This window comes from Echeneis naucrates, chromosome 11, assembly GCF_900963305.1.
Source record: "Echeneis naucrates chromosome 11, fEcheNa1.1, whole genome shotgun sequence".
Taxonomy (NCBI): Eukaryota; Metazoa; Chordata; class Actinopteri; order Carangiformes; family Echeneidae; genus Echeneis; species Echeneis naucrates.
Window position 1 is genome coordinate 13,125,221 of NC_042521.1, and position 21,010 is coordinate 13,146,230.

At 42.0% G+C, this 21,010-nt stretch overlaps 1 protein-coding gene across 1 annotated transcript; it reads right to left on the reverse strand.

Annotated features, from left to right (window-relative positions):
- Positions 1 to 1,094: 1,094 nt before the first annotated feature.
- col9a2 (procollagen, type IX, alpha 2) lies at positions 1,095 to 16,528 on the reverse strand. Its single transcript, XM_029513512.1, has 32 exons — positions 16,326 to 16,528; positions 15,050 to 15,124; positions 14,048 to 14,083; positions 13,876 to 13,938; positions 12,274 to 12,327; positions 11,921 to 11,956; positions 10,952 to 10,975; positions 10,778 to 10,831; positions 10,624 to 10,677; positions 9,388 to 9,438; positions 9,247 to 9,303; positions 9,079 to 9,132; positions 7,534 to 7,587; positions 7,373 to 7,426; positions 6,852 to 6,905; positions 6,687 to 6,740; positions 6,516 to 6,569; positions 6,365 to 6,418; positions 6,225 to 6,278; positions 5,351 to 5,395; positions 5,201 to 5,254; positions 5,053 to 5,106; positions 4,917 to 4,970; positions 4,765 to 4,836; positions 4,427 to 4,462; positions 4,247 to 4,291; positions 3,851 to 3,883; positions 3,552 to 3,698; positions 3,395 to 3,449; positions 3,054 to 3,242; positions 2,876 to 2,953; positions 1,095 to 2,442 (listed from the first exon to the last, which is right to left on the reverse strand). Exons 1-32 carry the CDS (start codon positions 16,395 to 16,397, stop codon positions 2,237 to 2,239), a joined length of 2,076 nt encoding a protein of 691 aa, XP_029369372.1. The 5' UTR covers positions 16,398 to 16,528; the 3' UTR covers positions 1,095 to 2,236.
- Positions 16,529 to 21,010: the final 4,482 nt, after the last annotated feature.

The window sequence follows — 21,010 nt, forward strand, 5'->3', positions numbered from 1 at the left end:
CAGATACTGTAATACCACACCCCATGGCCACTAAGTACCAACAATAGCATGTAAAGAGAAAAAAAGGTTTGTGAAAGCGTCACAGATGGCTTCTGTAATATTATAGTTTCAGTTTTCCATCTGTTTAGCCACTCTTTTTTTTTTTTAAATCAGCAGCTCTCTGGAGTTTTAAATCATTACCATCTCCATGGTTGGGTTGGCTGTGCTGTGGTCAGACTTCTGTTTCTCACAAGCTAACCCATGGGAAATATTAAGCTTGAAAAACTGAATTAAACTGTTTTAAGAGGCTGTATCATGTGTCTGTATCAGGGGGGTGCCATAGCATGTGCTGTAACAAACATTATCAAATGCTGATTCATCCATGGACGCTTTATGAGACAAGGGGCCCCTGGGCACAGACATATAATGCAATTCCTCATCTCTCCTATCCAGTTGCACAACCAGTTTCAATTTGAAGTTGTGTTCTTCGCTGTAGTTGTTTTCTGTCTTTCTGGTTGGTTCATGTATTTTTGTTGTGGTTTTCTGCTTCTTTATAGTCATTTTGAGGGTCTTTGTTGTCAGTCTGCATCACTTTGTGGACTTTAATGTCTCTTTGTGTGCTCTTTGTGCCCCTTTATGGTTTGATTGACTCTTCGACAAGAAATGTTAACCGTCACTCTGGCCCAAGGGCCTGCTCACCTCTTGTGCCCCAGTTGGCCCCATTCAGCAATCCATCAATTCCACCTGTGCGTGTGTCGCTTTACTGTCATTGTTGCAAAACCCATGGGCCCTTGTGCATTATTTTCTGCATATTTGAGGAAAGAAAAAAAAAAGTTTTGAAAGCAAAAGTGTTCACATGGTTTGTTTTGTCATTGCAAGAAATGTGCAATGTATAATTTTGACAAAATTACCTCTCATGATGGGAACTTTTGTTCTTGGTGCTATGACAAAAGCTGAGCATCTACAGCTTTGGCGGTATGGGAGTTTATTTACATGCATGGAGTGATGTGAATTATGATATGGAATTTGCGAAATGAAAAGGAGCTGTAAGAGTTGAATCACACTAAAGGGACTCATATCCATTCCCCATATGATACAGAAGAACATTAGATTTTACAAAAGGTTCCTTTTTATTGGTTTGGGTTTACCTGAAAAGCCAGACAAAAACCCTCTTTACAGATGATTATATAAAGAACAATAAATAGCTTTTGTTGATGAAAATAAATCAGTTATTAATTGGTTACACTCTGTGGACAGTTGACAGTGGCATAGGAAGCACATTTGGACTGATAACTGATTCGTTTTGAGGAAAAGTCGTTATTTCTGTCGGAACTTTTTATTACTCACTGAATTCATTAACACAGGATTTTTCGTTGGTGCATATCGTAACCCATTCTTTTTTCTCTACATAATAATCAACACACATTTACAAAGATTTACAGCACTGCATTGTGGGAGATGGGAGTGCCCATCGGGATATGCTGTTGCCAGGCAACAAGAGGGAGAGATAAAGCTAGTCGTTAGTTTCTAAAATGAGACTTGGGTAGAAAGCAGGGATTGGGAGGGGGAGAGGAGCAATGTACACATGAGGTAAATCAAGGATTTCACTCAAGCTGACTGATGAAAGCACTACATTTTACAATACAGCACTGAGTGTGACGTTAGGCTGCAATCATTTATTGGTCCATTTTGTACACTTTTAAAGGCATCAGGTGTGATGTTGAAAGACAGACAGGGCATTTAAACTTTAAAACACTCTTCAACAAAATATTGCATGTATATTAAAAAAAAAAAAAAAAAAAAAAAAAAAAGATTTAAAGTGCCCTTGGTGTAAAAGAGAAGCACCCTACACCACACACAGCTCATCTCAGCTTGGGGATAATGTGGTGGGAGACAATGTAAATCTGTTCCTATCACACTGCTGGAACAGAGCAGGGATATTTTGATGGAACTGACAATGACACCATCCAAAAACACTAGAGGATTCAAAAATGTTGTGGGTGGTTGTGAATTGGTGTTGTCATGGTGATGTGGGGGATCAGCGTATGTCCCACCACTCAAAACTTTAGGTTGGGTTTTTTGTTTGTTTTCCCAGGAGGGGGCGCCGTACAGCCAAGTCAATATTGCCCCCCCCCCCACCCCTTATTCTTGATGTTGTCCAACTGAGAAGAGCGGCCTCTCTCCTTCCTTTCTTCCTGTTTCCCCCCCTCTTCCTCTCTCCCATGTGTTGTGAGCTGGTGCTGGGAGAGAAAGATTCCTAGACATTGGGTCCTTTGATCGTACCTGCTTCCTGTAGTCTCGGCGAGGTGTATGCTGATGCGGCAAGACACATTGCTGCCTCACAGAAGCCTGGCAGACCTGACGCACCTGCCTTACCAGGGCGACCAGCCTCTCCGGCTGATCCCTGAGGTCCTATCTCACCGGGCCGACCATCCCGAGCCACACCATTCACACCAGGAGGACCTGTGTATGGAGAGGAATCCACATCAAGCAAGGACTGCCAGGAGTCAAGATGGCATTCATTTAAATCTCTTGAAGCCCCATACTGAACTACATTTGCACTGTATGTATTCATACATTTAAGGTGTGTGTATGTCTGCCCAAAGGAGTGTGAGTGCCTCTTCCAGAGTTTGAATTAGTGTGTACTTCTGCAATCCTATTACATTCTCATTCAAGAGCATCTGTTAAATGACTGAAGTTAATGATGCTTTTAAAATGCCTTTGAACAGGCTCTCCTGAGGCAAGCACTCTAATGTCAAGTCCTTCAGTTACTTATCGTACCCCTCATCTTTTTACCCTTTGGCCAGCGTTTCATATTTAGATAGTTTTATTATTTAAAGTTAGTCCACAGATCTTACAGAACTCATTCCTGGCTATAGGATGTATCAGCTCTTACCTTGTAATCCTGGGGGCCCTGGTGGTCCTGGATGAGGTTTACCCAAATCTCCTCTCTCTCCCTTTGCTCCTCTCTTTCCTAGAGAAAGCCGAAGATGTCAAAGCTTATCCCTTTGTACCTAAAACTCTCTATTTACAGCTGTGTATTCATCACATGCAAAAAATGTCAATGACTTTACCTTTAAGTCCTGTGTTTCCAATCTGCCCCGGTGCCCCAATCATGCCAGGAATGCCCCGGCTACCAGGTAAACCGTGTGGCCCCTGGGGTCCAGGTGCTCCTGGGGGTCCAGGAGGCCCAGGAGGTCCCATTACACCTGCACCACCGAGTACGGCCCTCTTGGCGCTCACTGCCACTGCTGCTAGTCTCTCTGTTACACAGAAGAGCCCATCATCATTTTGACAAAATTACCTCTCATGATGGGAAACTGATGGCTCAGGAGATGAAAGTAGTTCTGGTTGAGGAGCTAATCTAATCTCCCCTGTGGATAGCAAAGGTGAATATTCACTTCTAGAGGCTCACCCTGCAACATCTTCAATACCACTTCAATGATATGCTGGTCAGTTGCATCACGTCCCTTGAAATAGGAAGATCAAGAGGAAACTGAGCACCACAAAGAGACAACCAAAATATATTAGACGATTCATGAATGCTTTGGCCAAGAGTTAACTGGACTTACTGGTGACCCCTGAATGCCAGGCATTCCAGGCACACCGCGCTCCCCATTTAGTCCTCTTGGGCCAGGAAGCCCTGGTGGTCCTTGGTCTCCTGGTTTACCAGGGTCTCCAGTTGGTCCATTGTGGCCAGTGTCACCCCTAATTCCTTGCTGTAAAAAGAACACAGCAACAAAGCAGCATGTCTTTACAGAGAGTAAAGAAAAAGTGCAATGAAAATAAATGTTGGCGACAGTAAAATAGAAAAATTCTATTTAGTATTGTTATGGAAGAGCTATCAGTTTCAACATAGTCCAGTCCTCACCTGTCCTTTGGGTCCAGGTTCACCAGACAATCCCTGTCATGGCAAAGAAGAACATCACCAATCATTTCTGCCTCTGAGAGACTCACTGCGCAATAATTCAATAATGAATATTGCAGATGATTGTCTGAAAATGTGGCATCAAAGAGCTAACAGGCATCATTGTTTCACTGTCGTGTAAATAGCTAATTTGCCATCTGGATTATAATGGGGATTTGTATGCAAATTCAAAAGCACAAGTCTTAATTTCTGTGCGGTTATATTATTTTTGTTATATATATCACTCTGCTGCCTTTCGAACCAGATGTTTACAAAGCCAGAAAGTCTTAGTGTTTGTGCATTCAGAGACCGTTTTTTTTTTATATATAGCAGACAGGGTTGTGCTGCAGTGATTTTTACCTTTTCACCTTTCTCACCAGCCAATCCCTCAACGCCAGGGTCACCCTAAAAGCGACAGAGAGGTAAAAATGAAGATGGCGATACAGAAGGATGACTGGAGAAATATGAAGAGGAATTTGTCAGCATGGAGGTTTATGAGGTTGCACTATCCAAGCATAAAAGAGCAAAATTGCCACTCACAATGTCTCCCTTCGAACCAACTTTTCCTTGAAATCCCTGAACACAAAAGATGGTTAGAGAGCATGTAAATTAGGTCATATCTAGATTACAATATATCTGAATATTGATTGAAGAGCGCACAAATTAAGAATTTTTAAAACAAAGAGGATGCTTGTGCTACTGTAGATTATCATTTATATTACTTGCCTCATTCTGTGATTTACTGACTTTTATTCCTGGTTAAACACTGCCCCCAATGGACAGGTCCAGGTTACTTAGTTATTGGAGAGTGTGATTGAATAAAGACCACCACATGTCTGCACATGTCTCATATAGCACTTGGTCATATTCACACCAACCTTGTCTCCCTTGGTTCCACTTAGGCCCTGGGCTCCTGGGATACCAATGGGCCCCCTTTCTCCTTTGCCTCCCTGTTAGGTGATAATAGAGATAGTATTAGAAGTGTAGCCTGAAATGAGCTTGAAATTGTTTGAAAAACAGAGAAACTTACAGGCTTGCCGACTATTCCCTGTGGCCCAACTGGTCCCCGCTGTCCTCTGTCACCCTGCAGAAGTCAGGTGAGGTGTGTAAATCTGGTTTTAAGCAGCCAGTGTTAGTGCTTTGATGTAGTGATTCTGAACATATACCTTAGGTCCAGGGACTCCCTCCATACCAGCCTCACCAGGGAGACCAGGTTCACCCTGGGACGATGCAAAAGAACGATCATCACTGAACTAAAGCTCCAATAACAAAACCAGAGAAAGTCACATTTTCACAAAAGTCATAAGTATTTACCAGAGGACCAGGGGCACCAGGAAGGCCAACATGACCTCGAGGTCCAGGCTCACCCTGAAAAGGACGGTGAGAAAATATGAACATCATACAATAATTTAAGAATGGTGAAGGTCAATAAACCATCATGTAATAACTGGGAAAAAAAATTACCTTGGCTCCAGGTCCACCTTTAGCCCCAGGACTACCAGGCAATCCCTGCAGAGAGAATCAACTAAACTTGAGCCGGAGACCTTTGCTGCGTGTTTTTCTATAATAACTAATGAATCCGAAAATAACACAGAACACTAAAAGAAACAATAGTTACATCTTGTATTGTGACAGCAGGGTGCACAGATCATTTCACACATTTGGAATACAGAGTATATCTGAAAATGCTGTTGGATAATGGCGGTAGATATCAGTATGGGGATGCCAGTAGCAGGTATTAATACAGCTGATGTCTTATGTCCAGTAATAATAATAATGATGGTGATGATGAAAAAAGACCATCACTATATACCTGTCGCAGGTTTCCTTGCAATGATTGTACATGTGATGGTTTATCCCTGCAGGTCAAGTTATGTTGAGGGAGCTTGTAGCAGTGAGAGTGTCACTGCAATGACCACACAGCATAGTGGGCATCTCATGCTCCATTACCCCTTAGTCAGAATGACACACACACCGAAACACACACACGTATACCCACTGGTCTGATTGTGATAAATCACTTGCAGTGGGAGAGAGAATGCTATTTCAAGGTGGTTTAAATTCTAAAACAGCATGAGTCGCAGGGTCACTGTTAACCTGGATGAGTGCCCAGAAAACAAAATATTCCAAAATCTATGGGCTGCGTCATGCTGGTTTTCTATGTCTGTGTTCAGGCTTAGTTGAACTGAGGAGGAGAAAAGATTGACCTCCTACATGGTGTGAGTGACAATCGGCATTTACAGACAAGCTTATCTAAATGCGCCATATTGTAAGCTTTAGTGCCAAACAAAGCTCAGCTAAACATAGCCCCCAAATATTACACAAAAGTATTACTCACTGCTGTTCCCTGAGGACCGGGGGGTCCAGGCATCCCAGCCTGGCCAGGGCTGCCCTGCAGGAAAGAATGAAAGAAGAATAAAACAGCATCCTTTACTGAGATTGAGGTTAGTCATTATTATCATGGCTGGCAATCCTTACCTTGATTCCAGGAATACCTGGTGTACCATCTTTTCCATCAATACCCGGCAGACCCTGAAAAAGCAGGCAGATGAGTCAGTAGACTTTATTTGGCACACTCGCTGAACACTTTGACTGCGGGTAGCTCGCAGACTGAAGTACAATCACTCACATTCTCTCCCTTTTTGCCAACCGCACCCTGTGGGCCTTGGATACCTCTGCTGCCCTGCATACGATGAACAGATCAGCATTAGTGTTTTCACAAAACACACCAGAATCACTGTCCCCATTCAATTTCTGAAAAATGTTCCACTTTTTTTTGTCCCATACTACAGTCACCTACTTTGTCTCCCTTTTCTCCTGCCTCTCCAGGTGGTCCCTGAGGTCCCTCCTCACCCTGTAAACAACAAAAAGGGAATTTGAGTGCTCAAACACTGTTTGAATCTTTTTTTCCTATTAGTGAAGTCTGTCTGTGTGTGATGCTGTGAGAATGTGTGTGTGTTCTTACAGGAGGTCCAGGAATTCCTACAGGTCCACTGATGCCCTTGTAACCTGTGGGCCCCTACGGGAAAACAAAAAAGTGCCATCAATCTCTTCAGATCGGGGAGGATGCTCAGTCACGGTAGCCTACTATTCATTGTGAAAAAGGGGTAATTAGCACTTAACTCACTTCACTAATGGGGACTACACAGAGAGCCAGCCACTCTTGCTTTGGCACTAAGCCGGGGCGCTAACTTGGCTAACGCGGCTAATGTTAACAATAAGACGGATGGCTACAGCGGATCATTAACTACAGATGGAGGCACCGTGGACCCAGACAACCCCAACTCATTAGAGGAGGGGAGAGATTTGTGTTAGCATCATTTCCATATGTCCCTATTGCTGGTAATTGATGATGTTTGTATAGTGGGGGCAGGTCTGGCTGTGCCTCCTTGATGCTCATCTTAGAACGAGAACAGCTTTGGACCCAAAGAGAAAGAGGACAAAAAAGTTACATGTGAATGTGAAAGAAGGAAATTAAGTACTCACCGCCTCTCCTTTAGGACCCATCATTCCGGGATAACCTCTCACACCCATTGGACCCTTACAGAAACAGAGAACAACAAGGTAAGACATGACCAGTCATATTGTAAAAATACTGCGTTCCCTCAATTGAAGATGATCCTGTGTGAAACAATGAAACAGCATACTGAGGGTCCTGGGATGCCCTGCTCGCCAGAGATGCCCACGTCTCCCTTGGAACCCTGGCAAAAAGAAATAAAAAGAGGAGGATGATTAATGATTCTTACCAATAATGTTATTGCTACCAGTAAGGGCACATCCAACACTTAGACCAATATGTGGGAGGTACTTTTACGGCAGATATTCTGTGCTAGATTAAAAAAACAAAAACAAAATAGCAAACAAACAAACAAAAAAACTGCTGGAATCTGTGGGTGGTTGCTTTTGATGTCTATTCAGTTCTTGCTGGTGTTGAACACTGAAGAGGCTGATGACCTTTAGTTTCATAAATAATTGGAGTTAAAAACCAACCAAAGTTAAAAAATATATTCCAACCTAAAGCTCAAAAATTAACCTTTAAAATGAGAAGCTGTGCCTTATGGGAAGTTGATTTTTATTATTTCATGAGTACGGATTGTGACTTCCTGGAGATTGTCACTGTGGGAAAGCCAAATAATGATATTGCAAGATGTCAGTGAATATGTTAATGCTTCTTTCCCTGTAAAACATTTTTTTTATTGTTTTCTTAATACATATGTATGCATATTTCTGTTTTCTTACATATTAATGTAAGAAAATATGCTAGCAAGTTTTTAACATACTACCAGGCATAATTTTGAATTTTGTTCTTACTGACCCATTCCCACTGCCTTCTGTCTCTGTTTCTGGTACACTGAGATATGATAAACTACCCTAAATTAACTTGAGCTAAGATAAACTAAGATAGTCTAATTGCCACCTGGCCCGAGCTACAAAAATACATTGTGAGTTAATCTGACTGGTCTACCATCTTCATTGATGTTGTTTATTCTCTTCCAGAGATATCCATCAAAAACAAAGTTCAGATCATTGACCAGTTTGAGAAGGTCTAGCTTTGCTCCTCATCCTGCTGCAGGCCAATGAGCTACTGGTCTTGCAGACTGATCTAATGAGTCTTTGGCATCACATAGTCATTAGTTGCAGTACTACTGCAATAAAACATTTGGTCTTGATATCTGACCAGCCAACGGGGACACTGTTTTCAAGAGAAAAAGGCAACATTGAGTCAGGGTGGGTCCTCTTAAACACTGGAATAAAAAGTAGTGTCTTGTTGCGATGAGTGTTTTGCGTCTCTAAGCACTGCCAGGAGACTCCTTGTGTGGGAAGATCAGAGGCTAATTCCTGGGGCTTGACTAGCTGCTCCCTTGGAGCCCACTGTGTGCTCATTAGCTCTGCTTAATACAGCCAGGTGAGGGGGTTGCGTGAACCCTGACTCTCTCATCCTCCCCTTTATGTACCTGGCTCTTCCCCACCCCTTTCATCTGGCTCACTGCATGCTGACTGCACGGCCAGGGCCAGGCCTGACTAATCGCAGCCAGATTAGTGCCAGTCATGTGCCTCGGGGGGCTTCATTAGAGCTAATCCTCGCCTCTGCTGGTCCTGAATGGTGGCGTGTGCAAGACGGTACAACATGTACATGAATGGGTGTTTGAGCGCATTAGTGTATTCTCTTAAGCAGCGATTGTGCAGCTCACCATTCTTCCTATGCTGCCAGGGTCTCCAAGAATACCAGCACGTCCTTTGTGTCCCTAGAAGGCAACAATAAATCAGTATGGTGCCATAAATTTGTAATGTCACACAGATTCAATAAAAAAAAGGTTTTGCCTACAGAAAAGCTAGATGTTAACACACAGACTGCTCACCTTCACTCCCTGCAGTCCCTGGGGGCCTTTTGATCCTGCTGGACAGTTAAGTGGACACTGTTGTTGAGAGAGGGAAATATATTGATTATGAAAAGTGGGTCAAAACAGATTTACAAGAAAGTTGGTGTTATTAGATTTTACCTGGAAATCTGCACTGCCCTCTTCCCCACCGATGAACTTCCCAGGAGGTCCCTAGGCAGATGTACAGATGGATGGTTGAAGAAAGTCACCTGATCACAGATGTCAGACAGTTTCCTCTTATGCCTCGAGCTGAGCCAGCACTCCCTCTCCCTCTATCATTTCTTCCTCCATCTTTCCTTCTCTCTTTTTATAGATTGAGTTAGAAAGTAAAGTATCTCTACAGGGGTTGATGTATTCCTGCTACAGTCAGATGAGACAGCTCCACTGATCTAATGGGGGTTTATTTACCTTAGGACAGCACCAGAGCTGAACAAATACATTCCCCTGGGCTGGGAACATCACTCTCAATGTACACACCCTCCTCCCCTTCTCAGAGCCACACAGGAGAGTACATGCACCATTGGAAAATAGACTTGAAAGTGTACCACTCAAAACTGTTTGTGATATCTCACCACTTAGTGTCTGCTGGGAGCTCAGTACAGCTCAGGCTGTACTAGGTATTTTGTTATCATGCAGCACTTATTTTTCTGCAGAAAAAAAAACACACACTTCAACAGTTGTGATGTTGAGTTTGACTTTCCTTACTTACACTGTGGCCCCATACTACAATATGAGTTAACTGTAATGAGACTGATGCAAGTACATGCTTGATCATGCCGGATGAGCTGCCAGTAACTCATTTATCTCTCAATTTCCACAGAGGATCTCACCAGTGTCAACAAAAAGACTTTCATCAGTCATGGGATGATTTACTGTGACAGTTTTTCTATGGTTGACATTGGAGTTTCTTCAAATGGCAGTTTTATTCGCTTTGTTTCCATTGTTGCTATTACAGCTAGACTGATTTACTGAGCTGAGCTGCTCGGTGTTAAACGACCAGCTCAAAAGTAATAATAATAAAAACAAAACATACCTAATGCATCCATAAACGTCTGCTCATGTTATGTTGTAAAAGTGACTTCCTACTGCTATATCGTTATGAAATCCCATAACCATAAAAATTACTGCATTTGTGTTTGTGCCTCAAAAATCCAGCATTACACTACAGTGACAATTTTTGCTTAAGCTCCTAAACCTTCCCCAAAAAATGCTATTATATGTATTATATGTTATTAGTGTATTAACAGACAATGTTTTTGTTGCTTAGTCCATACTCAAGGGCTAACCAGGGAAAATGGTTAATTACTGGTTAAAACGTTGCTGAACAACTGGCCCTACAGTAGCTGGGATACATACTGGCTTTCCGGGAGGTCCAGGAAGTCCTGGAGGTCCAGGTGGTCCCATGATGCCCTACAGATGGCAGAGGGAAGAGACTAAAACTATGCCACTGAAAACAACATAACATAAGATACTCGTAAGCCACAGAGCCAGTATTTCAAACTGCAGTCACCTTTGGTCCACTTGGTCCAATTTGACCCGGAAGACCAATTGGTCCTGGAGTGCCCTGGATAGAAAGACACAAATAGCAATGTGTATATTGTAACAAGGCCACAAAATGAATTCCACACCTCAAAGCCATTAACTCATATAAATGGAACTGCATTATACAACACAAGCTACTTACAGCCAGGCCCGGAAGGCCAGCTCCCTGTGCGGAAAGAAGGGACAAGGGTTTAAATAATTGTATAACAAGTGGAACCAATCACACAGCGTCAATTGAGGTCTGCAAAAGCCAATTAATAATGGCAACAGTAATTTAGTAACACGTGTCTGTGGTGTCAGAGTGCAGGGTAAACAGTGCTGAAGAACAACAAAGACACAAAATGCAATCAGTTTATGTTTGCTGTGTCTTTTGCTTGGAATTAATTATAAAAAAGTAATTAAGGAAGTAAGCCTTTTCAGAGGAAGAACAGCCCACAGGGTAGGATCTCCTGTCTGTGAGGCAGACAGGAGATGTGAGGTAGCTGCGTGTACAAGCACAACCCAGAGACATTGCGCATTTTAATGCTAAACAAAGGATTTAACTAATAGTGCTGCATTCAGGCATGACATTGGGTGACTCTGGATTTACTGTTTGAATATACTGAATCATGGCTCATACATGGACACAGAGCACCGCCTACTGGTGTTTGCATGCATTGCAGATATTTTGTTGCACCTTGTTACACCTTGCACTGCTTAACTGGCTTGCATCATGAATAAAGGCAGTGCAGCAGCATCTTATGATAATTCAAGCCTAACATGTGGAACATTGATAGCACGTTTCCTTCTTTTTTTTTTTTTTTTATGAAGGACTATGAATAGGAATGAGGATCATGTCAATTGTAGACAGCATATGCTGCATCTGGGTAGACTGAACCCAAAGAGGGGCACAGCTGGTCAGGCATTCAGGCATGAAGAAAAAGGAACTTAGGAGGTTGCCTTATGAGACCAGCTGGGTTACAATATGTTGGGAATTTGTTAGGAAACTGAGTGGGCTTCAAACAATAATTAATTCTGCCAGTCAAAAGTCAACTCACAAGTATTTATAAGATAAGTAATTTGTCATCCTTAATAGCAGTGTGTATAGCATGTTTGATAAATATTTACTTACAGGAGGGCCAGGCTCCCCACTCGGTCCAGGTTGTCCCTGCAGACGACAGAAAACAGCAGTTTAACATGTTAGTTCCTTACACCAAAAAGTTATGACAGTAACCTCAGGGCATAAAACGTTTACTATTTAAGCGCTTGTAACCTAAAATCTTCAGAGCCAAAGCAATTATCATTTATAAGTAGTGTCATGCTCAACATCACCGGGAACAGATGAAGTGGATGATTCTGAGACTGTTATAAAACTTAGCTCCATTAAAAAAAAAAAAAAAAAAAAAAAAGATAATGCATGTTAAGTTTCGGGTTGCAGGCTTGGCACAGAGCAGCAGTATGTTGCAAAGGTCTGACAATCCTTGCCTTAGGGCCTGGGCTCCCAATAGGACCTCGGTCACCCTTTGCTCCAATCAAACCCTGGGGATAAGCAGAGAGAAAAGAAGGAAGACATATACATGAAACAAAAACAACAACAAAAAAACAAAACACCCCAGAAAAACAGTGAGGACATGAAAAAGGAAACCATCAGTTATCACTGTGCTGTCCCCAGGTTACATGGGACTTGAATTCACCCAGCAGCAGGGTTAATCACACATTTGATCGAAGTTGACACTGTTCTTGTAAGTAATTAGGGAACAAGCCTGAGATTGAGATTCCAGGGCGGATTACTGGTTAATTCTTTCAGGAATGTGGGAGTGAGTGTGTGTGTCTGTGTGTGTTGTATTCTTTTAGCATGTGATCATTAGGCAATGACACTCAATTCCCCCCCAACACTCACTGCTTTAATGAACACTGCAACATCATTAATGTAATAATAATAATAATAATAGTTACTGTTATATAAAACAGACACTTAATTACTTTAAACACATCTAATTATGTCCATCTCCTCACCACCTGTGAATACTACAGGTTTAATAAGTATAACCAGTTGACTGAACAAAGAAGTGACTTGCCTGTACACCAAATTATTTATCCTTAAAAAAACCCCGTCCATCCAAAACACATTCCTATGACTACAACGAGTAACCCTAACAGTGAAATCAGCTTTAATTACTAAATCACCATAACCACAAGTAACAAACGTTCAGGAGATCAGGGGTCAGGGGTCAGCACTGCAGTGCTGTGACAGTATTTCCCACAGGTCTAAAGACCTTGATAGGAAGGCTGAATAATATATTTTATGCCCACTCTGCTAAATGAGTTAAAGATGTTATTATAAATAGTCTTTTGCACTTTTATTCTTTCTTATTTATCTTTATATCAAAACTTTAATGTGTTTTATGATTGGAATTATAGTAAGTGGGATGTAAGTGTTATTCCCAAATCAAAAAATGAACCTTCATGCTTTCACATTCATGAATACAGAACGTGCAAATTCATATTCCATATCCGTGATGTCTTAGCAAATGTTCATGCTGGTGATCAGATGGTGACACTGTTGAAAGCTCAGGAAAATCCAAGATGCAGGAAGTGAACCCTGAGTTGGGATTGCTTGATAAAATTAGCAAAACATGTTTTCTAAACCTCCTTCCTCAGTCAGTACAAATGTGTGATGGTGTCGTTGTGTATGTAGCTGTACAAGTAGTGAAACAAAGTATGACACATGACTTATGACTCAGGAAAATGTCATTTCAACCCAAGAATAGATTCTGTATATGGTTGGGTAGCTTTTGATATCAATTGAAAAAGTGTCCAGTTAGTAGGCCGTTTGTCCTCAAAGTGGATTTGTTTAAAAAAAAAAGAAAAAAAAAAAAAGTCTGTTTTGTGAAAACTTTTGCTTTGAAAATGCAACAAAAGTTAAAATTTACACCTTTCCCTCAGCTCCCACTCTCTTTTTTCATTACGCCTCTAAGAATGTCCCTTGTGAGAAGCATTTTTTTTTTTATCATTTTACTCTCTTACTTGCTCTCTCACTTTGTGCGTTTCACACACACAAACAAACACACAACCCTGTTTACTTACATCAATGCCATTCTCTCCTGGTGCTCCATCGGTACCTGGTTCTCCTGGCTCTCCTTTAGGTCCCTAAATGAAAACAAACACATCACCTTCATTTACAAATCCAAAGTTGAGTAAGTCAAATCTGAAGGGTTTTGCAAAACAACATCAAATGGTTAGCATGGCGCTCACTTACTGGTGCACCAGGGGGTCCAGGTGGTCCCTTTTCTCCCTGCGGGGGTTGAGAGAAGGACATTTAAGCCAATTAAGGTTTTTATTGGTGGATTACTGTATGGTATTGGTACATATGATAGAGTCAGCATTTGTGCAGAAAAAAACGACTTGTTTTGTTTCTTTTTTTTTTGTATTTTCTTACCCTGTATTTGAAAAATGTTTGCATAGTTTTTTTCAAGAACTGACAAAAAAGGATTTTCCTCTCAGTGTGATTTATCCGATCAAATTAAGGGAAATTCTTTTGTTTGCTTGTTTTGTTAGGGTTAGGGTACATCACTACAAGACAAGGCAACAACTTGTTTATATAATTTTGTTCAGATATGGATGGAACCAGTGATTATGAAGTGAAAGGCCAGATTCTTTCCAGGTTGACATCCCTGCTGCCTCCATTTAACAGGAAACCAAACAGGAAAAGCAGATTAAAAACTGGTGGGCAGATGAAAAGTTCCAGTTTGGACAAAACAACATTGGTCTTTGAAAGATGTTCATACACTCAATTCTCCCAGCTGCATTCTGATGCTGAGCATACCTGTGAGGGTTAGGTGGTGTAATAAAGTTTAATATAAGAGACTTTTCTTTATGAATACATTTATTTCTGATCTAGGCATATAAATTGTTTAGCTACATCTGGTTTTGAATCATAGTGGAGGAACATAAGACACACTGACGTCTCCTGTAGCCCCCATTTCCTACATATTTTAGCAACCGGTATGTGGTTAACCCTGAGAATATCCCAAATATATCACATTACTGTGACATAAACTCAGGATTGAGCGGAGGGTCCCTTCTCAAAGACCCTTCTCTCTGCTGGGAACAGAGAGCTTTTGTGCCAGTGTGTTTTCTTTTGCAGCGCCCTCGGCTGGTAAGACTCTGGTTTTGCAGGGAAGCACTGGGCTCGCTATTTCTCCAGCACAATGATGCTCTTTGTGACCAACCCGATGGGCAAACTTGTGTGGATACTCACATCAATGCCATCTGATCCAGGAGTGCCAGAGGGACCTGGTGGGCCGGGCTGCCCCTGAGGCCCAGGTGGGCCCCTCTAAAACACAGACAGAAAGAAAAATCAAACATATTAACATGCAAACATCACAATATTTTGAAATGAATACTGTGAATCAACATTATATGGCCACATAGCTGATCGTACCAAAAGGTACAGTGACTTTATCACAATATGATCACAGAATTTAAAAGTTTATAAGTTAATAAGAGCTTTTAATTTTAAATAGATTTTGGACAAAATTGAAATAAAATATGCTTTATTATTAGATCTATTGCTCCATGTTGTTAATCTTAAAGCAGAGTAGATGTACATCATAGATGTCCATCTGGACAGGTACCTGCAAATGTCTCAACTGTCTCTAAAAAATGAAAGAAGTCATATAGACGTATCAAGCAAATTTGAATAAAAAGGGTGTCTCAGAAAGATAGAATGAAAAGCCTGGAGAAGAATGTGAGAGGAGGGGTCATGAGACTGGCACTGTTTAACCACCCCCCCCCCCCCCCGCCCCCCCGCCGACATGCCCTTCTCTCCATCTTGCTCCACCGTCTCCTCAGCCTGTAAAGTATATGATCTCAATGGATGTGCCTGTCTATCAGGTGATAATCCAACTTTGAATTCTTTAAGTGTTCAAATTCAGAGAAAAAAGTGAAATTATTCCTTGAATGGAAACAGCAGTCCAGCCAATAGCATGTAGGTGTCTGTTTGACTTGGGGTTTTCACACTCAATGGACAAACTGTGTGTGAGAGAGTTTGTGCATATATGCACAGTGATTTCCATCTCTGTCCCAGTTGGTCAGCTTGCTTTGAAAAATCTTTTTGTTTCCCTCCATTTTTCAATGGATAAAAGTTTTCTTGGAAAAAAAAAAAAAAAAAAAAGTTACCCAGGTAAAGATACATCCTGGCCTTGAACAGGAACTCTTCAGTTAAGAAGACTCCAGCCACAATAAGGATAATAATCCACAGAAGATAGTCCAGTTTCATCTTGTCTTCACAGCAGCAAATGCATTTCAATCTCATCTTTTCTGCTATTTATTTTTATATAGGAAAAAGCATGCTCTACTGTAAATCCAGCAATTCCACTTTAACCATCGCTAAGACAGCACACAAACCGTGAAATCACTTCCAAGACATCCAGAGCTCACTGGCCCTTTCCAGGGGGCCCTTATCCCCACTGAACCCCAGAATAAAGAAGCAAAGCCTTTAGCAGAGCTGCTCTCAACTTCCACTGTCCACTCACCACTTGGGCCAGAGCCAGGCACAAGGTCTGCAATAAAACCCAGGTCTTCAGCAAAGCAGAGAGAGCAGCCATGGTCCCGCTCCCCTGTCAGTCTCTCCTCGGTTCACCAAATCCTCTCTTCTCGCTCCTCTTTCACTCCCTTACTCCTCTCTAGGCCGACACAGCGCGGAACTGGTGGAGCAAAGCTGTCCGAGAGGAAGGAGGGGGGGAGGGAAGGAAGAGGTGGTGGGGCTATGTGCAGAGACCTGAAAAATCCACTCAGGGGAAAGGAGAGCGCTGAGAGGGGACGGACGGAGTGATGAGGAGGGTGGGAGGGAGGAGAGAGACACAGAGAGAGAGAAAGGTGTAATGGTGTCCCACTGCTGGTCACTGGAAGCAGAAGAAACATTCTCCACAGACCAGCAAACACTGTGGAAAGCACAAGTGCACACACAAACATATAAACGCACACCTGAGATCGGAGACTTGAATATGTAAGAGCAGGGCAGCTTCCGCCGCTGTGATTGGATGCTTCAGAAAGAATAAAAACCAGTAAACAAGCTTCTCGCAAAGCTCTGGGAGTGGACCAGAGAATGAAACTCAAGCCAAGCCAGCTGTGTAAAGCACCTGCCTCCTGTTGTGATGATATTTGTTACGCTGAGGTCATCATTTGCATCACCTCCACTGACCTACTTGGCAATGAAAGGGTGTAAAATTCAAAGAGAGGGAGAGCTGGTCAACAAAAACTGTGAACCTGCCTCACCTCACCTATGCTCTGAAGGCCCAGGCAAACGGAGTCATTCACTGACATCTAGTGGTGACTTTACACAACGCAGGTTAGTTCCCACAGTAATTTCAGAAAAAGGCAGGATGAAGCTGAATAAACAAAAGTCATGGAAATAAAAAAACAAAAACGTACAGTGACCCCTGCTGGACAGAACGTATACTACACCAAATAAACCAACTATAAATAACCACTAGATGGCAGCAAATGTACACATTCGGATGGCCGTCTGCGGAGGTGGGTGGTTGCCATGGAGGCCCCAGCTGCAACAACTGGGGGATTTCACATTTGTTCTCCTCAGGGATGGTAAAGACAGTCCTGTGGATGCCGAGAGGGGATGCATTTATTAATAAATTGAGATTTATTGCACACAACAGGGAACTATAGACCCCTATAAATAACAAATTAGGAAAATAGCTCAGTGGTGGTTTCAATACTGTATTTGTTTAGCAGGTTTGTCCTCACAGCATTTATCACACTCCAGTATCATTATGCGCCTTTGTCATACATTGGCCATAAGGATTATATATTAACTATTTCCTGGCGTTAATCTTTACAATGTACTGTAGTGTTTCTGTTCTTTTGTCCAACAACTGTATGTTCCTACTTAACACCTAATGTGACCGCCTGCAGGGAGAGCGGTGCAGTAGGTGGTGGCATTCAGACAGAGTGCACCAAATCCACTACCAGGTATTGTTCATGGTCTTCTCATTCATTATGCCCTACTGAACTGTGAAGCGTTTGCCTCGGTACCACTTCTTCCAACAAGTACTTCCAATGTGACAATGTCAGCAAACGTCTTGCAAATCCAAATGACAAAATAGTTTCTTGTAATCCTTGTGACTCACTTCCCTTAAGCAGTTGAAAATTGCAACATCAAGGGGAGAGCTTAGATTGCGTTAACCCTTTGATGCAATGAGTACTTCATCAAAGAAATATGCAGTGATTCAATAGAGGCTGGCATATGGATTTGAATCCTTTTAAGATTTTAAACTTGGAATCTGGAATCTTTCCTTTTACTACGTTTGGATGGTCTTGGCATGCAGATATACTGCTGATTCGTTAATATACCTTGCAGTGCTGTAGTCTTGTTCTGGTGTCAGTGAGTTCATCTTAACTCTGGCTTGCCTGTAAAAAGAAGAAAAAAAAAAAAAAACCCTTCAACATCTGACAGTTACAATCAAAAACATCTAGAAAAAAAAAGTTACAATTACACCTGATAGTAGAATAGCTTGCCAATGGCTGAGGTAAGAAGCTTGATACCGCTCTAATGCCAATATGAAAAAACATGAAACTACAAGCGTAGCCATTTAGTTTAGTGCAGCACAAAGACTGGAAATAGAGGCAGGAGCAGAGGTAAAAATGTTTTGATAAGACTAATCTCCTCCATCCCCCACGTAGGGGAAGCAAGCTTGACCCTGTGTCCCGTCAGTGTCCAATCTTTAGGCTAAGGGAAGCTGATTTGTGGCCGTCTGGCTCCATATTCATACTGAATAGACAGATTGGAGGGTGGTATTGATCTTGTCATCAAACTGTCGGGGGGAGAAAAAAAAAAAAAAAACAACAAGTAGGCACATTTCTCAAAATGTTGAGCAATCGCTTCAAAAAATTTTTTTAGGTCACATTCAGTGAACATGAACTATCAAACCAGCAGTCAGATTTGATCTACTATGCTTGACTAACAACTGCCATTCTGATGTTTATCTGTAAATCTGCCAAAGTGTGCCAATTCTACTTTCTCTGATCTTGCGTTTTCCACATTACGATTTCTGACAAAAAGCAAAGATGAAGTGCATTCTGTTGCTGAGAAATTGATGGATAAAAGGCACAAAAAAGCATCTATATCCAATATCCTGCTGTGCTGATCTTCTCACAAGTGAAAACTGAAAAGAATCATCCCCCAGTTGTTGTCTTTCTCATGACGAACAATTCCCCGGCTTCCTCAAAACTTTGAAAACAGTCAAAAGAAAACACTGGCCTCTTTCCATTTCACCCGTTCCCCTCAATCTCTCTCCTTCCCCGCTCATGTTTAATTTCTCAGAGGAATATGACTTAGCTGTTATTTTTCTAAAGGCAAACAATTGGATACTGTTTCACAAGCAGATGGCACTTTTTTTGTTGCGTACTGAGAGAAGGAGGTACCATGCCACCCAAAGTGATCATCACACATCGCTACCCCACTTACCTGTCCAGTTCTCTGGCCTGCAAATAAATGCACAAAACAGCAGAGAAAGCACACAAATATGCACGCTCATGCATAGAAGTATCGCTTAACTGAAATATTATGAGTGACCAGGGAGGGTTTTTTTTGTGTGTGTGTTCTGCCCTGGTATTCAGCTCCATGCTCAGCCTGAGAAATCTCAGTTTTGCGCAGACAGGCCATATCCTTCCCCTTTTCCTTCGCTTGGAAGTCATCATTAACATCAGACTCAAAGACGCACACAAGCACCCACCATGATGATGATGACAGACAGGGTAAATATTATTCTTGAGTGCAGGTGTGAGGAGTAGCGGTGACGTGATAACGGAGGAGGTCATTAAGAACCCAGCAGGGTTTGAAGCTGCCCTGAAAGCCTGTGGCGTGTCAGGCCTTTCTCCCACTGAAGTGGCGCAGCGTAGCGTCAGAACTGAGGGAGGAGAGGCACACGCTGACAGGCTGATGATATACAGGCAGAGGATATTAGGCTGTCTGGTTTAAAACTTATTCATTAGGGTGTTCCAAGGTTATGTGCTCGCCGTGAAAATCACTCTTTGACATGTTAAATTATCGGGGAATTCAGTGGATGAAGACATTTAGTGGTGCTGTTTGGTGTTCGATCAGGGAGCTAACAGTACATTCGAGGGCGTGTGAGTGTGAGTGAGATGTAATCGTTCACAGATGATCAGACTTTCTGCGTTCATCAGTGACTTTAGATCCCAGAAGACTTGGGACAAAAATCTTCACCCATTCATGCAAACTGCTCTCAGAGGACTGAGCTTGTAGTCCACGCTTCTCACCGCGCCTGCTACCTGGGCTGACCCTGATGTAGTGGCGAGACCCAGCTGCACAGTGAGAACTGGCCGAGAGTCACAGGCTGACAAATTGATGACTGCTGCAGAGATATAAAAAAAAAAAAAACACACATACCTTTTAGCAGCTGCTGACCCTGCTCTGAGCCACATGAGGGGTTTCTAAGCAACAAAGCCTGGCATACATTGGATGTAGGACTAAAGACTAGAACTGTGCTGCACCACCACCAACAATGAAGGATAAAGGGGATCAAAAATAGTCCCACACAGGAGTTTGTTAATACTCCTTCAATCTGTTTGTATTGGCTAAGGCATACAAATATTTCAGGCTCTGACATTATTATGGAAGCAACATATTAGAGTGTCCTCCACAACTTTTCTCAGCCTCTCAGCCCTGAAGTATCCTAGCAGGCCGTTTTGAGGAAATAATATATTGGCCCGAGGAAGCATTTTGGTATGGGGCTATGGGGTTTTTAAATCCAATTTGAGCTCTTGGTGTGAGCTTCAAACATAAAAAATAAATAAAAAACTTTTAAAAACTTTTAATCCAGGTTTTAGAAATACATGTGTTTAAAATCTAAACTGGAAACAAACAGGTTCTGTTTAAATTATGACGTTAGGCCTTACAGGGATTATCCTACAGCTTGTGGGCTGGTGTGTGCTTACATGACACATAAGAAATAGCTGCTGCAATGATCAATTACATTTGAGCAGAGGACAAACTACATACAAGCTTCAAACTGTTCCTTGAGGAACTGTCACGTGGATCAGATGTAAAATACTACAAACCTTTTTTTTTGTTTTGTTGGTTTTTGTTTTTGTTTTTTTTTTGGTTTGTTTTGTTTCATTGAAATGAAAGGGAACAAAATTGCAGTGTCTGATGCTGAGCGATTGCTTTGCCTTGCATTCCTGA